The following is a 17,931-nucleotide window of genomic DNA, read 5'->3' as shown; positions in this document are numbered from 1 at the left end:
GGAAGGAATTTAGTGTTTAATTCCTGTAAATTAATGGCCATTTAAATCATCTTGCGAGTGGGATTTTGTGGAACGAGATCGATTGGAACGTTGCGGTTGCGGTGAATTTAAACCCCATATCAGCAGGAAAATACTGCCGGTTCGTATTGGGCCAAAATCACCGTTTCGCAACGTAAAATGTGGATTACGGTCATCCTAAGAAGCACGTTTATATGTAAAATAAACGGCTTTCCTTTCACTGTTCCGTACCTGAAATCCGTCCCCGTTGTCGGCATTCACGGCATTAGAAGCGGCTTTTTAGTTTACTCCAGCGCTGAAATGGTCCAACGATTAAAAAAAAAAAATTTCACTAAACGGCAGTCGGAACAAATCTTCAGCGTTAACTAGCTCCCCGAGAAAATATATCCAGGACAGGCGGTAGAAAACCGCATTTTAACACGGCCCCCCCCCCCCTCAAAGGAGCCAAAGTCGCGCACACGGCCAGTGACAGAACTGCAGCGCCGCTGAAGGTAAGTTTTGTAGTATACCTACAACTTGGTCAATAGGCCACCCAGAACTATTTGTTTATGGAAAGGAATGAATTAATGGCAGATTTGCAGTAACTAGCAACTTTCTCTTGGATGGAATATGGAGAGGCTATGATAACTATGATATGTACTAGTATTGTGCTATATTAAATGACAATGTGGCACGGTAAAGGCTCATTAAAGTAGAGGAACTCATCACTGAAATTTTAGAGATGAGGCATACTGAACAGAATTATTTGTGAAAAATTTAATTGGAACCCATAAAACTAGAAACTGCAGATACTGGTTTATACCAATGATAGACAAAGTGCTGGAGTAATTCTGCAGGTCACGCAGCATCTCGAGAAAAAGGATGTGCGACGTCATCCACCCTTTTCTCCAGAGATGCTGCCTGACCCGTTGAGTTACTTCAGCACTTTGTGTCTATTTTTATTAATCGGAACTCAATGATTTTAGTTTGGGAAATCAGGAAAAATACCTTTAGTTCCGTTTAGTTTATTGGACTGAGGTACAGTGAAAAACTTTTGTTTCGTGCTTTTTTATATCTACTTTGCAGATATAAATTTCTGTCAAGAAATAAATTGTTCTTAAATTTATTAAAAAGCTATTGTTAAAAGTTGTTCTAATAATGAAATAATTAAATCAATTGATTCTCAAACTTTATAAACTTTATAAAAATAATTTGCCATCCCAAAATATTGTCAAATACTAAAATCTGCTTCTTGAAATATTTTGAAACACTGATGTAGCAGCAGTTTGGTTACTTTTCTATATTTCACTGTAATCTGCATTTTAATTGATTATTATCAGATTAATATGCTTATTATTTTTTAAAACAACTTAAAAAGAAATGTTTTCAACTAGTTCCAAATATCTCTGATTTGAAATGTCTTATGATACACAAGCACAATGAGGCCATAAAGTCAGTGGCAGCTATGACTGCAAAGAGTTACGGTGGCCATAAGGCGATGGATGGTTTTAGCAGAGATTTGGTTTTCTGCTTCAATTTCAACAACCTTACTCACTTTTTTATTTTCTGCTGTACTGCCTTGATGAGCTTTTCCACTTCCATGCCGACTTGCTGGACTACCGTGTCGACTTTTAGCGGTGGGGGGTTTGGCTGACAGCTGACCAGCTGACTTTATGCTTTCAGGCTGTGTCTCCTGAAAATGCGTAAAATGGCTTTTGTTAAAGCAGGATCATACTTGATGGAGGGACATGTTTCACTCTCTTGGATAACAATCTTGTTATTGTGCAAACTGGAAGGCAGTCCAACTTATCCAGAACAAAAATCCCATTTATAAGACTTATTTACTCTTTTTTTAAACTCTGGAAAAACTAATCTTTATCTGATTAACATACGATTTCCGTAATCTTTGATCTGGATTTGGCTGAATAGGTCCTGCAACCCATACTCCCCCCGGTGTTATCCTTTTCCTCGGACTGTGTTTCATTCCACAGATGTTGCTTGACATGTGAGTGTTTCGAGCATTTCATAATTCAATCTCCTTTGGGTTGGCTAATAGGGAGCCAAATCAAGTACAATTATGAGGTGAGTTACAAGAATAGGACAGGGGTTGTTAATACTCTGGTAATGAATTATTGCACTGGATTATGTTAAGGCAGTTAGATGTGGAGGAGTTGGAGTTGGTTGGAGTTGGAGGAGTTGGAGTTGGAGTTGGAGATGGAGATGGAGATGGAGATGGAGATGGAGAGGGGGAAGGCGAGGGGAATGATTTGGAAAGAGATATAAAGGCAGGATTCAGGGCAGGTGGCACAGTAAGGTGAACAATTATCTATGTGATATGAGATGAAATACAACATGGAAATTTCTGTATACTTAATACTGCAAGCAGCATGCATCAGGCAGGATGAATCAATTCTAAAACCAATGGTTAAGCTCATAACTCTGCCAAATTGCCACCATATTGGTAACTCATTTCTAGGCTTCCTTGGAGTCGTTTGTAATGTGTTGCCTTGGAGAAGAACTATCCATGGATCCAGTCAAACTGTCCCAGTACAACTGCAAATCAGGCATCTACCAAATGGTATGAACAATTTCCCAGGTATGTCCTGTTCACAAAATACTGGGGGGGGGGAAATCAAATTAATGCCCATCAGTCTATTCTAAATTACTAGCAGCACAATTTAAGATATACCAAACCATTAATGGATCTTTACTGCTTATCGTGCTCAGTGTCAGTTTGCCCGACCAATTGTCTCAACTACACCTTGCATTGCATAAAATTTGGACAAAAAAAAGCTAAATCCTAGTGTGGCATGAAATGTCTTCAAGACAGCATCCAACTGAATGTCACAAGGATTCCAAATTAGAACTGAAGTCAAAGGGAATTAAAGGGATCATTCTCTGCATGCAGTGTCATACTTCTGCATAGGGGAATGGTTGTGAATATTGAAGGAATACAATTCAGTCCGGAATATCATTTCAGCAAATGTTAATTAGATTAAGTAGTGGTCGGAAATCTCAATCTTTTAAATGGGTCAATGCAAAAGGATCTATATATTAGGTCTTGTATGTTAAGCTTCATATCACTTCATGAAACATTGCAAGGGTATTTCCTTTACTCCAATGTGACTTGGAATAGAGTATTATTTTGAATGTTGTGTTGACTTGCAGGGTACCAGGTATTGGCATGATGTGAGCTTTTGGCTTGCAAGGATGGTTGGCATCGAATATAGGTTTTAACTAACATTGGCTGGTTACCTCAATCGGATTGACTGGTTGAGATCAGCTTGATCGGCCAAAACTTGGTCAATTAATGTCAAAATTATTTAAGGATCTTGTAGATTTAAATGAAAAACTAAATAAATTAAGGAAATAAAAAATTAAATGCTGGAAATGAAACAAAAGTAGAAAATGATTTTTTTTCTGATTGGTGCCCTGAGGGATCCATCATTAGTCACAAAAAACCCCCCCAAGATTTTTCTGTAAGGAATCTTTAAATATTGGACTGATGGAAAGTTATTTTCATGCAAAGGGCATTATTATTAAAGGAGCAAAACAGACATTTTATTTTACTGGAATTAGTAGAGTTGTAACTGCATACCGGACTCAGTAAAAACGAAATATATATTAAAGCGGCTGAGATTCTAGATTGTCCAACTTTCTTCAGGATATACATATGGTATGAATTAATAAACAGTTGCAATCTTATCATAATTCTATGTAAATACCTTCTTGTTCTCAACATTCTTCTTGAGTTGTTGTCTATGAACTAAGGATGGTATAGAGGAAAGTTCACCTGTTTTGCTCTCATCCGCTTGGGAAATCTATAACACAAGTACACAATTAACATTTGTTATGGAGTCATAGTGTCATATGGCATGGAAACAGGCCCTTCGGTCCAACTTTCCCATGTCGACCAAGGTGCCACATCTCAAGCTAGTCTCATTTACCTGTGTTTGGCCCAATCCCTCTTAACCTTTCCTATCCATGTACTTGTCTAAATGTGTTTTAAATGCTAATATTATATATGCCTCAACCACCTCCTCTGGCAATTCATTCCATATACACACCACCCTCTGAGTGAAAAAGATACCCTTCACATTTGTATTAAATCTTGCTCTTCGTACATTAAACATATTGTTATGTTCTTTTGTTTATTGATTCCCCTATCATGGGTAAATGCCTGTGTTTTCACTGTATCTATTCCCTCATGATATTATGCACCTCCTTAAGATCACTGCTCAACCATGGTTGTGCTGCCTTCACTGAACACAGGCTGCTCAGCTATTCAGTCGAGTTAAACACTCCTTCCATCTCCCTCCAAAGGAACAGGCAGTTGTGTATTTTGAGAGTGTAATGGAATAAAGTGTGAAAAGACAATGCTGTGTTAGGGATTGACAGAGATGAGGATGGCACTAGATTTTGTCTATGTCTTGACAGAGATGAGGATGGCGGTTTGTGGTGGTTTGATTTTAAATTTGAAAGATGGCCACCCAAAACGTTTCACAAAGGTAATCACTAGATGGCCAATCAAAACGTTTCACAGAATAACCACTAGATGGCCAACCAAAGTCCAGGAGGGCCGTAACAATGGTCCATTGCTAGCAGTGGAAGAGCTGATAGTGAAAGGAGACATGGATGTGATCAGTGTGACTGGCCAGCTTACAACCAATGTTGATTTCTCTAATTTCAAGTTACTCCTGCATTCCTTGTCTCTGCCCCTTCCCCCACCCTAGTCATCCTGCCAGTTCCACTATTCACATCTATATATACCTTCGTTATCACCTCTTCCACAGCCACTGATGAACCATAGTGGGCTCCATCTTTCTTTAGACATCAGTGCCAGGCCTGATTTATTCTGAACCTTATCATATCTTATCATAGTTTCCCTCCCCCCTGATTCTCAGTCTGAAGAAGGGTCTCAAACCGAAACGTCACCTATTCCTTTTCATCAGAAATGCTGCCTGACCCGCTTTGACACTCCAGCATTTGTATCTATCTTAATTTGCGAGATAGTTTGGAATCCTGATATTTAATTTGGAAATGGATTGTTTCACCTCTTTGTTGGTAAGTGGTTCTATAGGCTTAATGGTTTCCTCAAATTCTTGAATCAGATCCAGTGTTTCATCGATTTCAGTCACAGCTGTCATGATAGGGGGGGCACCTTTTTTAACTTTCTGTTGCTCCTTTCTGTGGGAAGGGAAATAAAATTGTTGGAAACAATACAATGGAATTCAGCTTAAAATTAGAGAACTGAACCCATATATTTGGAGAAATTACCTTTAGAAATTTCACGATAGCAGATCCCACTATTTTGTTTTGGATGCTAGTGTTTATAAACTTAGTTCATAATGGATTTAACTTGGTAAGCCATTACTTCATTGAAATGTTATCATCCAACTATAATAGGGTTCATGTGGGTCGGTGAGAATTCAAAGATTGTCCGAGACTTTGCTGGGAGAACAATACTAATCAGATGTATCTTTACTAGATAACCCAGCACTTTTATGGGTTGGGATATGGACAGAAATGGTTTGAGTTCCAAATTTCTGCAAATTGCTGTGCAATTGTCCACTCTGCAATGTCCGCTGTATGATCCTGTTGTGACTAGCACAATGAATACACGTCCGACATCTTGTAAGAAGAGTTTATTTCCAACAACCAACAGAAACTACTAGAAGGTCAGTTGTCATCAGTCACGAGGCCTAGGCAAAACTGGCAGCTTCTACTCCTGGCCTCAAGAGGGCACTGGCATATACACATTGATGACGAGCACAAATGTTTCAAGATGGCACTAGCACTTATATCACATCTCCCCCTTCAACTTTGGGGTCACAAATTCATGTACAATACAAACTATTTTCAATAGTAATAGATTTAAGTTTTAATCAATTTAATGTGGATAATGTACCACAATTAATACAGTGCTCCTTATACATCGAACATTATACTACAAAACTATAAAATCATTGCTTAACTATTTTACATTACAAGTCAAGTTGGAGGTATTGACAATCGCCCACTTCTCGTTCGAGTCGTATTTCCGACTCGTTCTGTGTTGTATTTCTGTTGTGTGTGAGTGTGGCTTGGCACGCTGCGAGCAGGTTCCCCCACCACATTACCTTGTGATGCAGCCTGTGATTGCTTTCTTGAGTCTGGGAGACTTGCCCCGTCTGAGAGAGGGGCCCCTCCATCTGGTTGACTCTCCCTCGCGTCTGGGAGACTCGGTCTGTCTGGGAGACTCTCCATCTCGTCTGGGAGAGTTTTCGTGCTCTTTTGCTGCATGCTGCCAGAGCATTGCTCAGCTGCTTCGTGCGCAGGTCGTATGCCCTTTCTGTTTCTGCAGTACTCAGTACCGCTCGGTGTCGAAATGGAGTAGCTCTGGCCACATTGCCACTCGGATGGGTGGGGTCAAAACCACACCTGTTGTTGTCACTCCAGGCGTGGCAGCAGCTTGGCACTTGGCTTCTCATTGAAGTATGCTGCCTGTTTTCTTGCCGGACGGCTAGTTGTGGTCCCATGGGAGGGACAGGATGGGGATGTAGGAGCGATAAAGGCGACAGCAATTTGCTTCTTATCAGTCTCCTGTTCAGTAGCTGTGAGCGGGCATAACCGCATGTCCCGTCAAGAGGGGTGTTGCGGTATTCGAGGCTGGCATACATCGGGTCACGGTCGCTGCGTTTGGCTTTCTTCATGATATTTTTCATGATTTGCACACATCACTCCACCTGCCCATTGCTCTGTGGATTTATGGGACTTGAGGTGACATGGGCAAATACCCATTCATCCTTGAACTAGCGAAACTCAGCAGTCAAATTATCTCGTGTTGTCTGACGAGTCAGGAATGCCATTCCGGGCAAACATGCCCTTCATCTCTCGTATCACTGAATGTGACCTCATGTCTGGCAGTTGCGCTATTTCTGGGTACTTGGAGTAATAGTCCACTACTAGCAAATGGTCTACTCCATCCAGATGGAAGATGTCTGCCCCGACTTTAGACCAGGGTCTGCTGGGGATGAAGTGCAGTTGTAGCGGCTCGCTTGCTTGTGCTTTCCTAGTCGCCTGACATATCGAGCAAGTTCCCACTGTGTCTTCGATCTGTGCATTCATTCCTAGCCACGGAAATAAATTGCAGGCTCATTGTTTTAGTTTCACTGCTCTCAGATGTGATTCATGTATCGCGTTCAGCATCTGCCGGTGCATGCTTTGGGGGACTACGATTCGGTTTTCCCTTAAGACTAATCCATCTACTTCAACCAGCTCATCATGGTATGCATGAAACGGAATCAAGTCCGAGGGCAGATCACGCTTGTTACTAGGCCAACCCTTTCTTATGTACTCGCACAGCAGTGTCAGGGTTTGATCTTTTCCTGTTTCAGCCTTGAACTGTGCAAGGCGCTCGTCTGACATGTGTTGGATGCCTTCTATAGCATGTATCACGTTTGTCAGTGTGATGTGCTCTTCCGCAGCATTGGGGACAAACATTTCACGTCCCGGCTTCCATCATACCTCCAGGTCATACGGTAGCAGGTGCATTCGCATGCCCTGGAGTCTGGGGCTTAGTTTGTGTAGCGGCTTAGCAAGCAAGCCGTGGCTTGTGATCAGAACGACAATGAAGTCATGAAACTTTCTGCATGCATACAATATGGCGCACAGCTCCTTCTCTATAGTCGCATAGTTGTGCTCGGCCGCATTCACACCTCGTGATGCTTAGGCAACAGGTCGCTCATCTTGCTTAGGACCGCTCCAAATCCGCGTTGGAAGCGTCTGTGACAATTGAAACGGGCGCGTTCAAATCGTGCGTTTTGAGCACGGGTGGCGATGTGAGAAGGCGCTTCAGCTTGTCTACTACATGTCTGTGTTTCTGCCCAAAATGCCATGCTACACCCTTTTCTGTTAGCTGTCTAAGTGGGGCGGTGATCTCCGAAAGGTTCGGAATAAACTTGGCCCCAAGTATGTCACCATCCCCAAGAACGTTTGCACTTCAGCCTTCATTGTCGGGTATGGCATTTGTCACACACTGCTGACACGAGATGAGCTTGCTTGCGAGATGACGTGTCCCACATATTCAATCTCATTTGAGCGCATTACTGACTTTCTAGAATTGAGCTTTAGGCCGGACTCTTTCACACACGCGAGTAGGGCTTTCGCCCTTGCGTTGTGCTGGGCTGCGTTCTCACCCCAAACGAGAATGTCGTCAACGATTATCTCCACCACTTCTAAATGACCGAACTCTTCCTTCGTCGCCCGCTGCCAAATCTCACTTGCGGATGAGATTCCAAATAGAAGCACGAGATATCGATATCTCCCAAAGGTAGTATTAAATGTGGTCAGGCACGAGCTGTCGTCGCTCAGTTGGAACTACCAGTACCCACTTGTAGATTCAAATTTCGAGAACCATTTTGCCTTCGGCATGCGGGCTGCAATGTTCTCGAATGTCGGCCTTGGGAAATGCTCCCTACGAATGGCCGCATTGAGGTCACGTGGGTGAAGGCATATGCGGACTTCGCCATTAAGCTTGCTAACAACAGTCATTGAATTCACCAAATCTGTCGGTTCGCTCACGGGCTTTATGACTCCCAAGCTTTCCATGCGCTCTAATTCGACTTTGACCTTATCCCTCAGCTTATAGGGAATAGTGCGGGGCGGGTTTAGCTTAGGTTACACGTTCTCCTGCAGCGCTATGTTGTACTCGTGTTATTTTAGCCTTCCCAGCCCTTGGAAAAGCTCGCGGTTTTCCTCAATGATTTTCGCAGTGTATGATGGGCTCGCACTCACAACATCAACCACCTCATTTCGCACAAGAAGCCCTAACTTCTCACACGTCAGTTTCCCAAATATGGGTTTCACATCCCCTCCTCACTATTTGAAAGACAACACTATATTCCTTCTTACCTAATTTAACGTTCCCCTTTGCCTGTCCCACAGGCTTCATTGTATGTCCTGAGCACGACCTTACTGTTACATTAGTATTCATTAAGGCAAGACCAGTCTTTCTGAACGTTCTCTGGCAGGATGTCAACTTGAGCTCCAGAGTGAAGTTTGAACTCAATGTCCACATTGTAAATGCTGCACTGCTGTCCCCATTCACACGCCGAATCATTCACGGCGTCAATATAGAATACATCAAAGCCATCATTTACTGGCTCAGGCAGCGGTGAAGCAGTCATCTCGAACTCGATGTCGCAGACGCCACGGCTCCTGTCCCCGTCCTTCTGTCTGATTAGCTGGTCATGTTGTCGGGAACATGGACGGCTGTTGGGTGCTCTATTTCTCGGGCAGTCGGGGGATCTGGAGAAATGCCCGATCTCTCCGCATGTGTGACATCTCATGTACTGAGAGGGGCAGCAGTTGGTCTTATGCACGTGGGTGCATGACTGACAGACGGCATCATTACCATAATTACGGATTTCTATGTGTGGTTGGCTGGGTCGCGAATACCTGCCTCGGCCCCGGCCCCATGGCCGACTGGTGCTGTCTCGTTTCAAATAATCAACTATCTCTTCGGTGGCGATGGCGGTTGGGGCAATCTGTTTCACGTGCTCGGCTGATGCTTCGACGATCATACACATGTCACTGCATTTTTCCAGTGTTTAGTCATCGCATTGGAGTTGATTTTCCCGGAGCGGCTGGCTGGTGATGCCGCAGACTATTCTGTTTTGCGGCAAAGAGTAATGCCAAATTTGCAATCATTAGCTAAAGACTTCACTGCAGTCAGGTAGCTGGAGAACGTCTCCCCTCGCCACTGATTACGTGCATTAAAGATGTATCTTGTGACAGTTAAGTTCTTTTTTGGTTCACAGTATGTCTGAAACTTCTCACATTCCTCCGGGGCGAACTGAAAGGTCTCATAAATCTGTTGAGCGGCCGGCCCCGCCATGTGGAGGAATGTGCTCACCGAATCTTATCTGGCTTACTTGTCAGCTCTGTTGCCGTCTCGTACAGCTGGAATGCCCTTATCCAGTCCTTATAATTCTTGGCTAAGTTCCCTTGCATGGAGAGTGGGTCCGGTGGCTTGAGTCATAGAAACATAGAAAATAGGTGCAGGAGGAGGCCTTTCGGCCCTTCGAGCCAGCACCGCCATTCATTGTTATCATGGCTGATCGTCCCCAATCAATAACCTGTGCCTGCCTTCTCCCCATAGCTCTTGATTCCACGAGTCCTGCCATTTTTTTCACTCTGACACCATGTAATGTCTGCTGTATGATCCTGTTGTGACTAGCACAATGAATACACGTCCGACATCTTGTAAGAAGAGTTTAATTCCAACAACTAACAGAAACTACTAGAAGGTCAGTTGTCATCAGTCACGAGATCCAGGCAAAACTGGCAGCTTCTACTCCTGGCTTCAAGAGGGCACTGGCATTTACACATTGATGACGAGTACAAATGTTTCAAGATGGCACTAGCACTTATATCACATCTCCCCCTTCAACTTTGGGGTCACAAATTCATGTACAATACAAACTATTTTCAATAGTAATAGATTTAAGTTTTAATCAATTTAATGTGGATAATGTACCACAATTAATACAGTGCTCCTTATACATCGAACATTATACTACAAAACTATAAAATCATTGCTTAACTATTTTACATTACAAGTCAAGTTGGAGGTATTGACAATCGCCCACTTCTCGTTCGAGTCGTATTTCCGACTCGTTCTGTGTTGTATTTCTGTTGTGTGTGAGTGTGGCTTGGCACGCTGCGAGCAGGTTCCCCCACCACATTACCTTGTGATGCAGCCTGTGATTGCTTTCTTGAGTCTGGGAGACTTGCCCCGTCTGAGAGAGGGGCCCCTCCATCTGGTTGACTCTCCCTCGCGTCTGGGAGACTCGGTCTGTCTGGGAGACTCTCCATCTCGTCTGGGAGAGTTTTCGTGCTCTTTTGCTGCATGCTGCCAGAGCATTGCTCAGCTGCTTCGTGCGCAGGTCGTATGCCCTTTCTGTTTCTGCAGTACTCAGTACCGCTCGGTGTCGAAATGGAGTAGCTCTGGCCACATTGCCACTCGGATGGGTGGGGTCAAAACCACACCTGTTGTTGTCACTCCAGGCGTGGCAGCAGCTTGGCACTTGGCTTCTCATTGAAGTATGCTGCCTGTTTTCTTGCCGGACGGCTAGTTGTGGTCCCATGGGAGGGACAGGATGGGGATGTAGGAGCGATAAAGGCGACAGCAATTTGCTTCTTATCAGTCTCCTGTTCAGTAGCTGTGAGCGGGCATAACCGCATGTCCCGTCAAGAGGGGTGTTGCGGTATTCGAGGCTGGCATACATCGGGTCACGGTCGCTGCGTTTGGCTTTCTTCATGATATTTTTCATGATTTGCACACATCACTCCACCTGCCCATTGCTCTGTGGATTTATGGGACTTGAGGTGACATGGGCAAATTCCCATTCATCCTTGAACTAGCGAAACTCAGCAGTCAAATTATCTCGTGTTGTCTGACGAGTCAGGAATGCCATTCCGGGCAAACATGCCCTTCATCTCTCGTATCACTGAATGTGACCTCATGTCTGGCAGTTGCGCTATTTCTGGGTACTTGGAGTAATAGTCCACTACTAGCAAATGGTCTACTCCATCCAGATGGAAGATGTCTGCCCCGACTTTAGACCAGGGTCTGCTGGGGATGAAGTGCAGTTGTAGCGGCTCGCTTGCTTGTGCTTTCCTAGTCGCCTGACATATCGAGCAAGTTCCCACTGTGTCTTCGATCTGTGCATTCATTCCTAGCCACGGAAATAAATTGCAGGCTCATTGTTTTAGTTTCACTGCTCTCAGATGTGATTCATGTATCGCGTTCAGCATCTGCCGGTGCATGCTTTGGGGGACTACGATTCGGTTTTCCCTTAAGACTAATCCATCTACTTCAACCAGCTCATCATGGTATGCATGAAACGGAATCAAGTCCGAGGGCAGATCACGCTTGTTACTAGGCCAACCCTTTCTTATGTACTCGCACAGCAGTGTCAGGGTTTGATCTTTTCCTGTTTCAGCCTTGAACTGTGCAAGGCGCTCGTCTGACATGTGTTGGATGCCTTCTATAGCATGTATCACGTTTGTCAGTGTGATGTGCTCTTCCGCAGCATTGGGGACAAACATTTCACGTCCCGGTTTCCATCATAACTCCAGGTCGTACGGTAGCAGGTGCATTCGCATGCCCTGGAGTCTGGGGCTTAGTTTGTGTAGCGGCTTAGCAAGCAAGCCGTGGCTTGTGATCAGAACGACAATGAAGTCATGAAACTTTCTGCATGCATACAATATGGCGCACAGCTCCTTCTCTATAGTCGCATAGTTGCGCTCGGCCGCATTCACACCTCGTGATGCTTAGGCAACAGGTCTCTCATGTTGCTTAGGACCGCTCCAAATCCGCGTTGGAAGCGTCTGTGACAATTGAAACGGACGCGTTCAAATCGTGCGTTTTGAGCACGGGTGGCGATGTGAGAAGGCGCTTCAGCTTGTCTACTACATGTCTGTGTTTCTGCCCAAAATGCCATGCTACACCCTTTTCTGTTAGGTGTCTAAGTGGGGCGGTGATCCACGAAAGGTTCGGAATAAACTTGGCCCCAAGTATGTCACCATCCCCAAGAACGTTTGCACACATGTCCCACATATTCAATCTCATTTGAGCGCATTACTGACTTTCTGGAATTGAGCTTTAGGCCGGACTCTTTCACACACGCGAGTAGGGCTTTCGCCCTTGCGTTGTGCTGGGCTGCGTTCTCACCCCAAACGAGAATGTCGTCAACGATTATCTCCACCACTTCTAAATGACCGAACTCTTCCTTCGTCGCCCGCTGCCAAATTTCACTTGCGGATGAGATTCCAAATGGAAGCACGAGATATCGATATCTCCCAAAGGTAGTATTAAATGTGGTCAGGCACGAGCTGTCGTCGCTCAGTTGGAACTACCAGTACCCACTTGTAGATTCAAATTTCGAGAACCATTTTGCCTTCGGCATGCGGGCTGCAATGTTCTCGAATGTCGGCCTTGGGAAATGCTCCCTACGAATGGCCGCATTTGAGGTCACATGGGTGAAGGCATATGCGGACTTCGCCATTAAGCTTGCTAACAACAGTCATTGAATTCACCAAATCTGTCGGTTCGCTCACGGGCTTTATGACTCGCAAGCTTTCCATGCGCTCTAATTCGACTTTGACCTTATCCCTCAGCTTATAGGGAATAGTGCGGGGTGGGTTTAGCTTAGGTTACACGTTCTCCTGCAGCGCTATGTTGTACTCGTGTTATTTTAGCCTTCCCAGCCCTTGGAAAAGCTCGCGGTTTTCCTCAATGATTTTCGCAGTGTATGATGGGCTCGCACTCACAACATCAACCACCTCATTTCGCACAAGAAGCCCTAACTTCTCACACGTCAGTTTCCCAAATATGGGTTTCACATCCCCTCCTCACTATTTGAAAGACAACACTATATTCCTTCTTACCTAATTTAACGTTCCCCTTTGCCTGTCCCACAGGTTTCATCGTATGTCCTGAGCACGACCTTACTGTTACATTAGTATTCATTAAGGCAAGACCAGTCTTTCTGAACGTTCTCTGGCAGGATGTCAACTTGAGCTCCAGAGTGAAGTTTGAACTCAATGTCCACATTGTAAATGCTGCACTGCTGTCCCCATTCACACGCCGAATCATTCACGGCGTCAATATAGAATACATCAAAGCCATCATTTACTGGCTCAGGCAGCGGTGAAACAGTCATCTCGAATTCGATGTCGCGGACGCCACGGCTCCTGTCCCCGTCCTTCTGTCTGATTAGCTGGTCATGTTGTCAGGAACATGGACGGCTGTTGGGTGCTCTATTTCTCGGGCAGTCGGGGGATCTGGAGAAATGCCCGATCTCTCCGCATGTGTGACATCTCATGTACTGAGAGGGGCAGCAGTTGGTTTTATGCACGTGGGTGCATGACCGGCAGACGGCATCATTACCATAATTACGGATTTCTATGTGTGGTTGGCTGGGTCGCGAATACCTGCCTCGGCCCCGGCCCCATGGCCGACTGGTGCTGTCTCGTTTCAAATAATCAACTATCTCTTCGGTGGCGATGGTGGTTGGGGCAATCTGTTTCACGTGCTCGGCTGATGCTTTGGCGATCATACACATGTCACTGCATTTTTCCAGTGTTTAGTCATCGCATTGGAGTTGATTTTCCCGGAGCAGCTGGCTGGTGATGCCGCAGACTATTCTGTTTTGCGGCAACGAGTCATGCCAAATTTGCAATCATTAGCTAAAGACTTCACTGCAGTCAGGTAGCTGGAGAACGTCTCCCCTCGCCACTGATTACGTGCATTAAAGATGTATCTTGTGACAGTTAAGTTCTTTTTTGGTTCACAGTATGTCTGAAACTTCTCACATTCCTCCGGGGCGAACTGAAAGGTCTCATAAATCTGCTGAGCGGCCGGCCCCGCCATGTGGAGGAATGTGCACACCGAATCTTATCTGGCTTACTTGTCAGCTCTGTTGCCGTCTCGTACAGCTGGAATGCCCTTATCCAGTCCTTATAATTCTTGGCTAAGTTCCCTTGCATGGAGAGTGGGTCCGGTGGCTTGAGTCATAGAAACATAGAAAATAGGTGCAGGAGGAGGCCTTTCGGCCCTTCGAGCCAGCACCACCATTCATTGTTATCATGGCTGATCGTCCCAATCAATAACCTGTGCCTGCCTTCTCCCCATAGCTCTTGATTCCACGAGTCCTGCCATTTTTTTCACTCTGACACCATGTAATGTCTGCTGTATGATCCTGTTGTGACTAGCACAATGAATACACGTCCGACATCTTGTAAGAAGAGTTTAATTCCAACAACTAACAGAAACTACTAGAAGGTCAGTTGTCATCAGTCACGAGATCCAGGCAAAACTGGCAGCTTCTACTCCTGGCTTCAAGAGGGCACTGGCATTTACACATTGATGACGAGTACAAATGTTTCAAGATGGCACTAGCACTTATATCACATCTCCCCCTTCAACTTTGGGGTCACAAATTCATGTACAATACAAACTATTTTCAATAGTAATAGATTTAAGTTTTAATCAATTTAATGTGGATAATGTACCACAATTAATACAGTGCTCCTTATACATCGAACATTATACTACAAAACTATAAAATCATTGCTTAACTATTTTACATTACAAGTCAAGTTGGAGGTATTGACAATCGCCCACTTCTCGTTCGAGTCGTATTTCCGACTCGTTCTGTGTTGTATTTCTGTTGTGTGTGAGTGTGGCTTGGCACGCTGCGAGCAGGTTCCCCCACCACATTACCTTGTGATGCAGCCTGTGATTGCTTTCTTGAGTCTGGGAGACTTGCCCCGTCTGAGAGAGGGGCCCCTCCATCTGGTTGACTCTCCCTCGCGTCTGGGAGACTCGGTCTGTCTGGGAGACTCTCCATCTCGTCTGGGAGAGTTTTCGTGCTCTTTTGCTGCATGCTGCCAGAGCATTGCTCAGCTGCTTCGTGCGCAGGTCGTATGCCCTTTCTGTTTCTGCAGTACTCAGTACCGCTCAGTGTCGAAATGGAGTAGCTCTGGCCACATTGCCACTCGGATGGGTGGGGTCAAAACCACACCTGTTGTTGTCACTCCAGGCGTGGCAGCAGCTTGGCACTTGGCTTCTCATTGAAGTATGCTGCCTGTTTTCTTGCCGGACGGCTAGTTGTGGTCCCATGGGAGGGACAGGATGGGGATGTAGGAGCGATAAAGGCGACAGCAATTTGCTTCTTATCAGTCTCCTGTTCAGTAGCTGTGAGCGGGCATAACCGCATGTCCCGTCAAGAGGGGTGTTGCGGTATTCGAGGCTGGCATACATCGGGTCACGGTCGCTGCGTTTGGCTTTCTTCATGATATTTTTCATGATTTGCACACATCACTCCACCTGCCCATTGCTCTGTGGATTTATGGGACTTGAGGTGACATGGGCAAATTCCCATTCATCCTTGAACTAGCGAAACTCAGCAGTCAAATTATCTCGTGTTGTCTGACGAGTCAGGAATGCCATTCCGGGCAAACATGCCCTTCATCTCTCGTATCACTGAATGTGACCTCATGTCTGGCAGTTGCGCTATTTCTGGGTACTTGGAGTAATAGTCCACTACTAGCAAATGGTCTACTCCATCCAGATGGAAGATGTCTGCCCCGACTTTAGACCAGGGTCTGCTGGGGATGAAGTGCAGTTGTAGCGGCTCGCTTGCTTGTGCTTTCCTAGTCGCCTGACATATCGAGCAAGTTCCCACTGTGTCTTCGATCTGTGCATTCATTCCTAGCCACGGAAATAAATTGCAGGCTCATTGTTTTAGTTTCACTGCTCTCAGATGTGATTCATGTATCGCGTTCAGCATCTGCCGGTGCATGCTTTGGGGGACTACGATTCGGTTTTCCCTTAAGACTAATCCATCTACTTCAACCAGCTCATCATGGTATGCATGAAACGGAATCAAGTCCGAGGGCAGATCACGCTTGTTACTAGGCCAACCCTTTCTTATGTACTCGCACAGCAGTGTCAGGGTTTGATCTTTTCCTGTTTCAGCCTTGAACTGTGCAAGGCGCTCGTCTGACATGTGTTGGATGCCTTCTATAGCATGTATCACGTTTGTCAGTGTGATGTGCTCTTCCGCAGCATTGGGGACAAACATTTCACGTCCCGGTTTCCATCATAACTCCAGGTCGTACGGTAGCAGGTGCATTCGCATGCCCTGGAGTCTGGGGCTTAGTTTGTGTAGCGGCTTAGCAAGCAAGCCGTGGCTTGTGATCAGAACGACAATGAAGTCATGAAACTTTCTGCATGCATACAATATGGCGCACAGCTCCTTCTCTATAGTCGCATAGTTGCGCTCGGCCGCATTCACACCTCGTGATGCTTAGGCAACAGGTCTCTCATGTTGCTTAGGACCGCTCCAAATCCGCGTTGGAAGCGTCTGTGACAATTGAAACGGACGCGTTCAAATCGTGCGTTTTGAGCACGGGTGGCGATGTGAGAAGGCGCTTCAGCTTGTCTACTACATGTCTGTGTTTCTGCCCAAAATGCCATGCTACACCCTTTTCTGTTAGGTGTCTAAGTGGGGCGGTGATCCACGAAAGGTTCGGAATAAACTTGGCCCCAAGTATGTCACCATCCCCAAGAACGTTTGCACACATGTCCCACATATTCAATCTCATTTGAGCGCATTACTGACTTTCTGGAATTGAGCTTTAGGCCGGACTCTTTCACACACGCGAGTAGGGCTTTCGCCCTTGCGTTGTGCTGGGCTGCGTTCTCACCCCAAACGAGAATGTCGTCAACGATTATCTCCACCACTTCTAAATGACCGAACTCTTCCTTCGTCGCCCGCTGCCAAATTTCACTTGCGGATGAGATTCCAAATGGAAGCACGAGATATCGATATCTCCCAAAGGTAGTATTAAATGTGGTCAGGCACGAGCTGTCGTCGCTCAGTTGGAACTACCAGTACCCACTTGTAGATTCAAATTTCGAGAACCATTTTGCCTTCGGCATGCGGGCTGCAATGTTCTCGAATGTCGGCCTTGGGAAATGCTCCCTACGAATGGCCGCATTTGAGGTCACATGGGTGAAGGCATATGCGGACTTCGCCATTAAGCTTGCTAACAACAGTCATTGAATTCACCAAATCTGTCGGTTCGCTCACGGGCTTTATGACTCGCAAGCTTTCCATGCGCTCTAATTCGACTTTGACCTTATCCCTCAGCTTATAGGGAATAGTGCGGGGTGGGTTTAGCTTAGGTTACACGTTCTCCTGCAGCGCTATGTTGTACTCGTGTTATTTTAGCCTTCCCAGCCCTTGGAAAAGCTCGCGGTTTTCCTCAATGATTTTCGCAGTGTATGATGGGCTCGCACTCACAACATCAACCACCTCATTTCGCACAAGAAGCCCTAACTTCTCACACGTCAGTTTCCCAAATATGGGTTTCACATCC

General features: G+C 45.5%; 1 protein-coding gene across 2 annotated transcripts in view; it reads right to left on the bottom strand.

Annotated features, from left to right (window-relative positions):
* The window catches only part of adgb (androglobin), a 213,904-nt gene that overhangs the window by 112,707 nt on the left and 83,266 nt on the right, over nucleotides 1-17,931 (bottom strand). For both annotated transcript variants that reach the window (XM_033026113.1, XM_033026114.1), the window contains 3 exons: nucleotides 5,052-5,184; nucleotides 3,723-3,818; nucleotides 1,553-1,690 (listed from right to left, as the gene is read on the bottom strand). In XM_033026113.1, the coding sequence (XP_032882004.1) occupies nucleotides 1,553-1,690; nucleotides 3,723-3,818; nucleotides 5,052-5,184 (367 nt within the window). The remainder of the gene's footprint in view (nucleotides 1-1,552; nucleotides 1,691-3,722; nucleotides 3,819-5,051; nucleotides 5,185-17,931) is intronic.

This window comes from Amblyraja radiata, chromosome 8, assembly GCF_010909765.2.
Source record: "Amblyraja radiata isolate CabotCenter1 chromosome 8, sAmbRad1.1.pri, whole genome shotgun sequence".
Taxonomy (NCBI): Eukaryota; Metazoa; Chordata; class Chondrichthyes; order Rajiformes; family Rajidae; genus Amblyraja; species Amblyraja radiata.
Note: the sequence above shows the minus strand (reverse complement) of the source record. Positions and strands in the feature narration are given on the sequence as shown.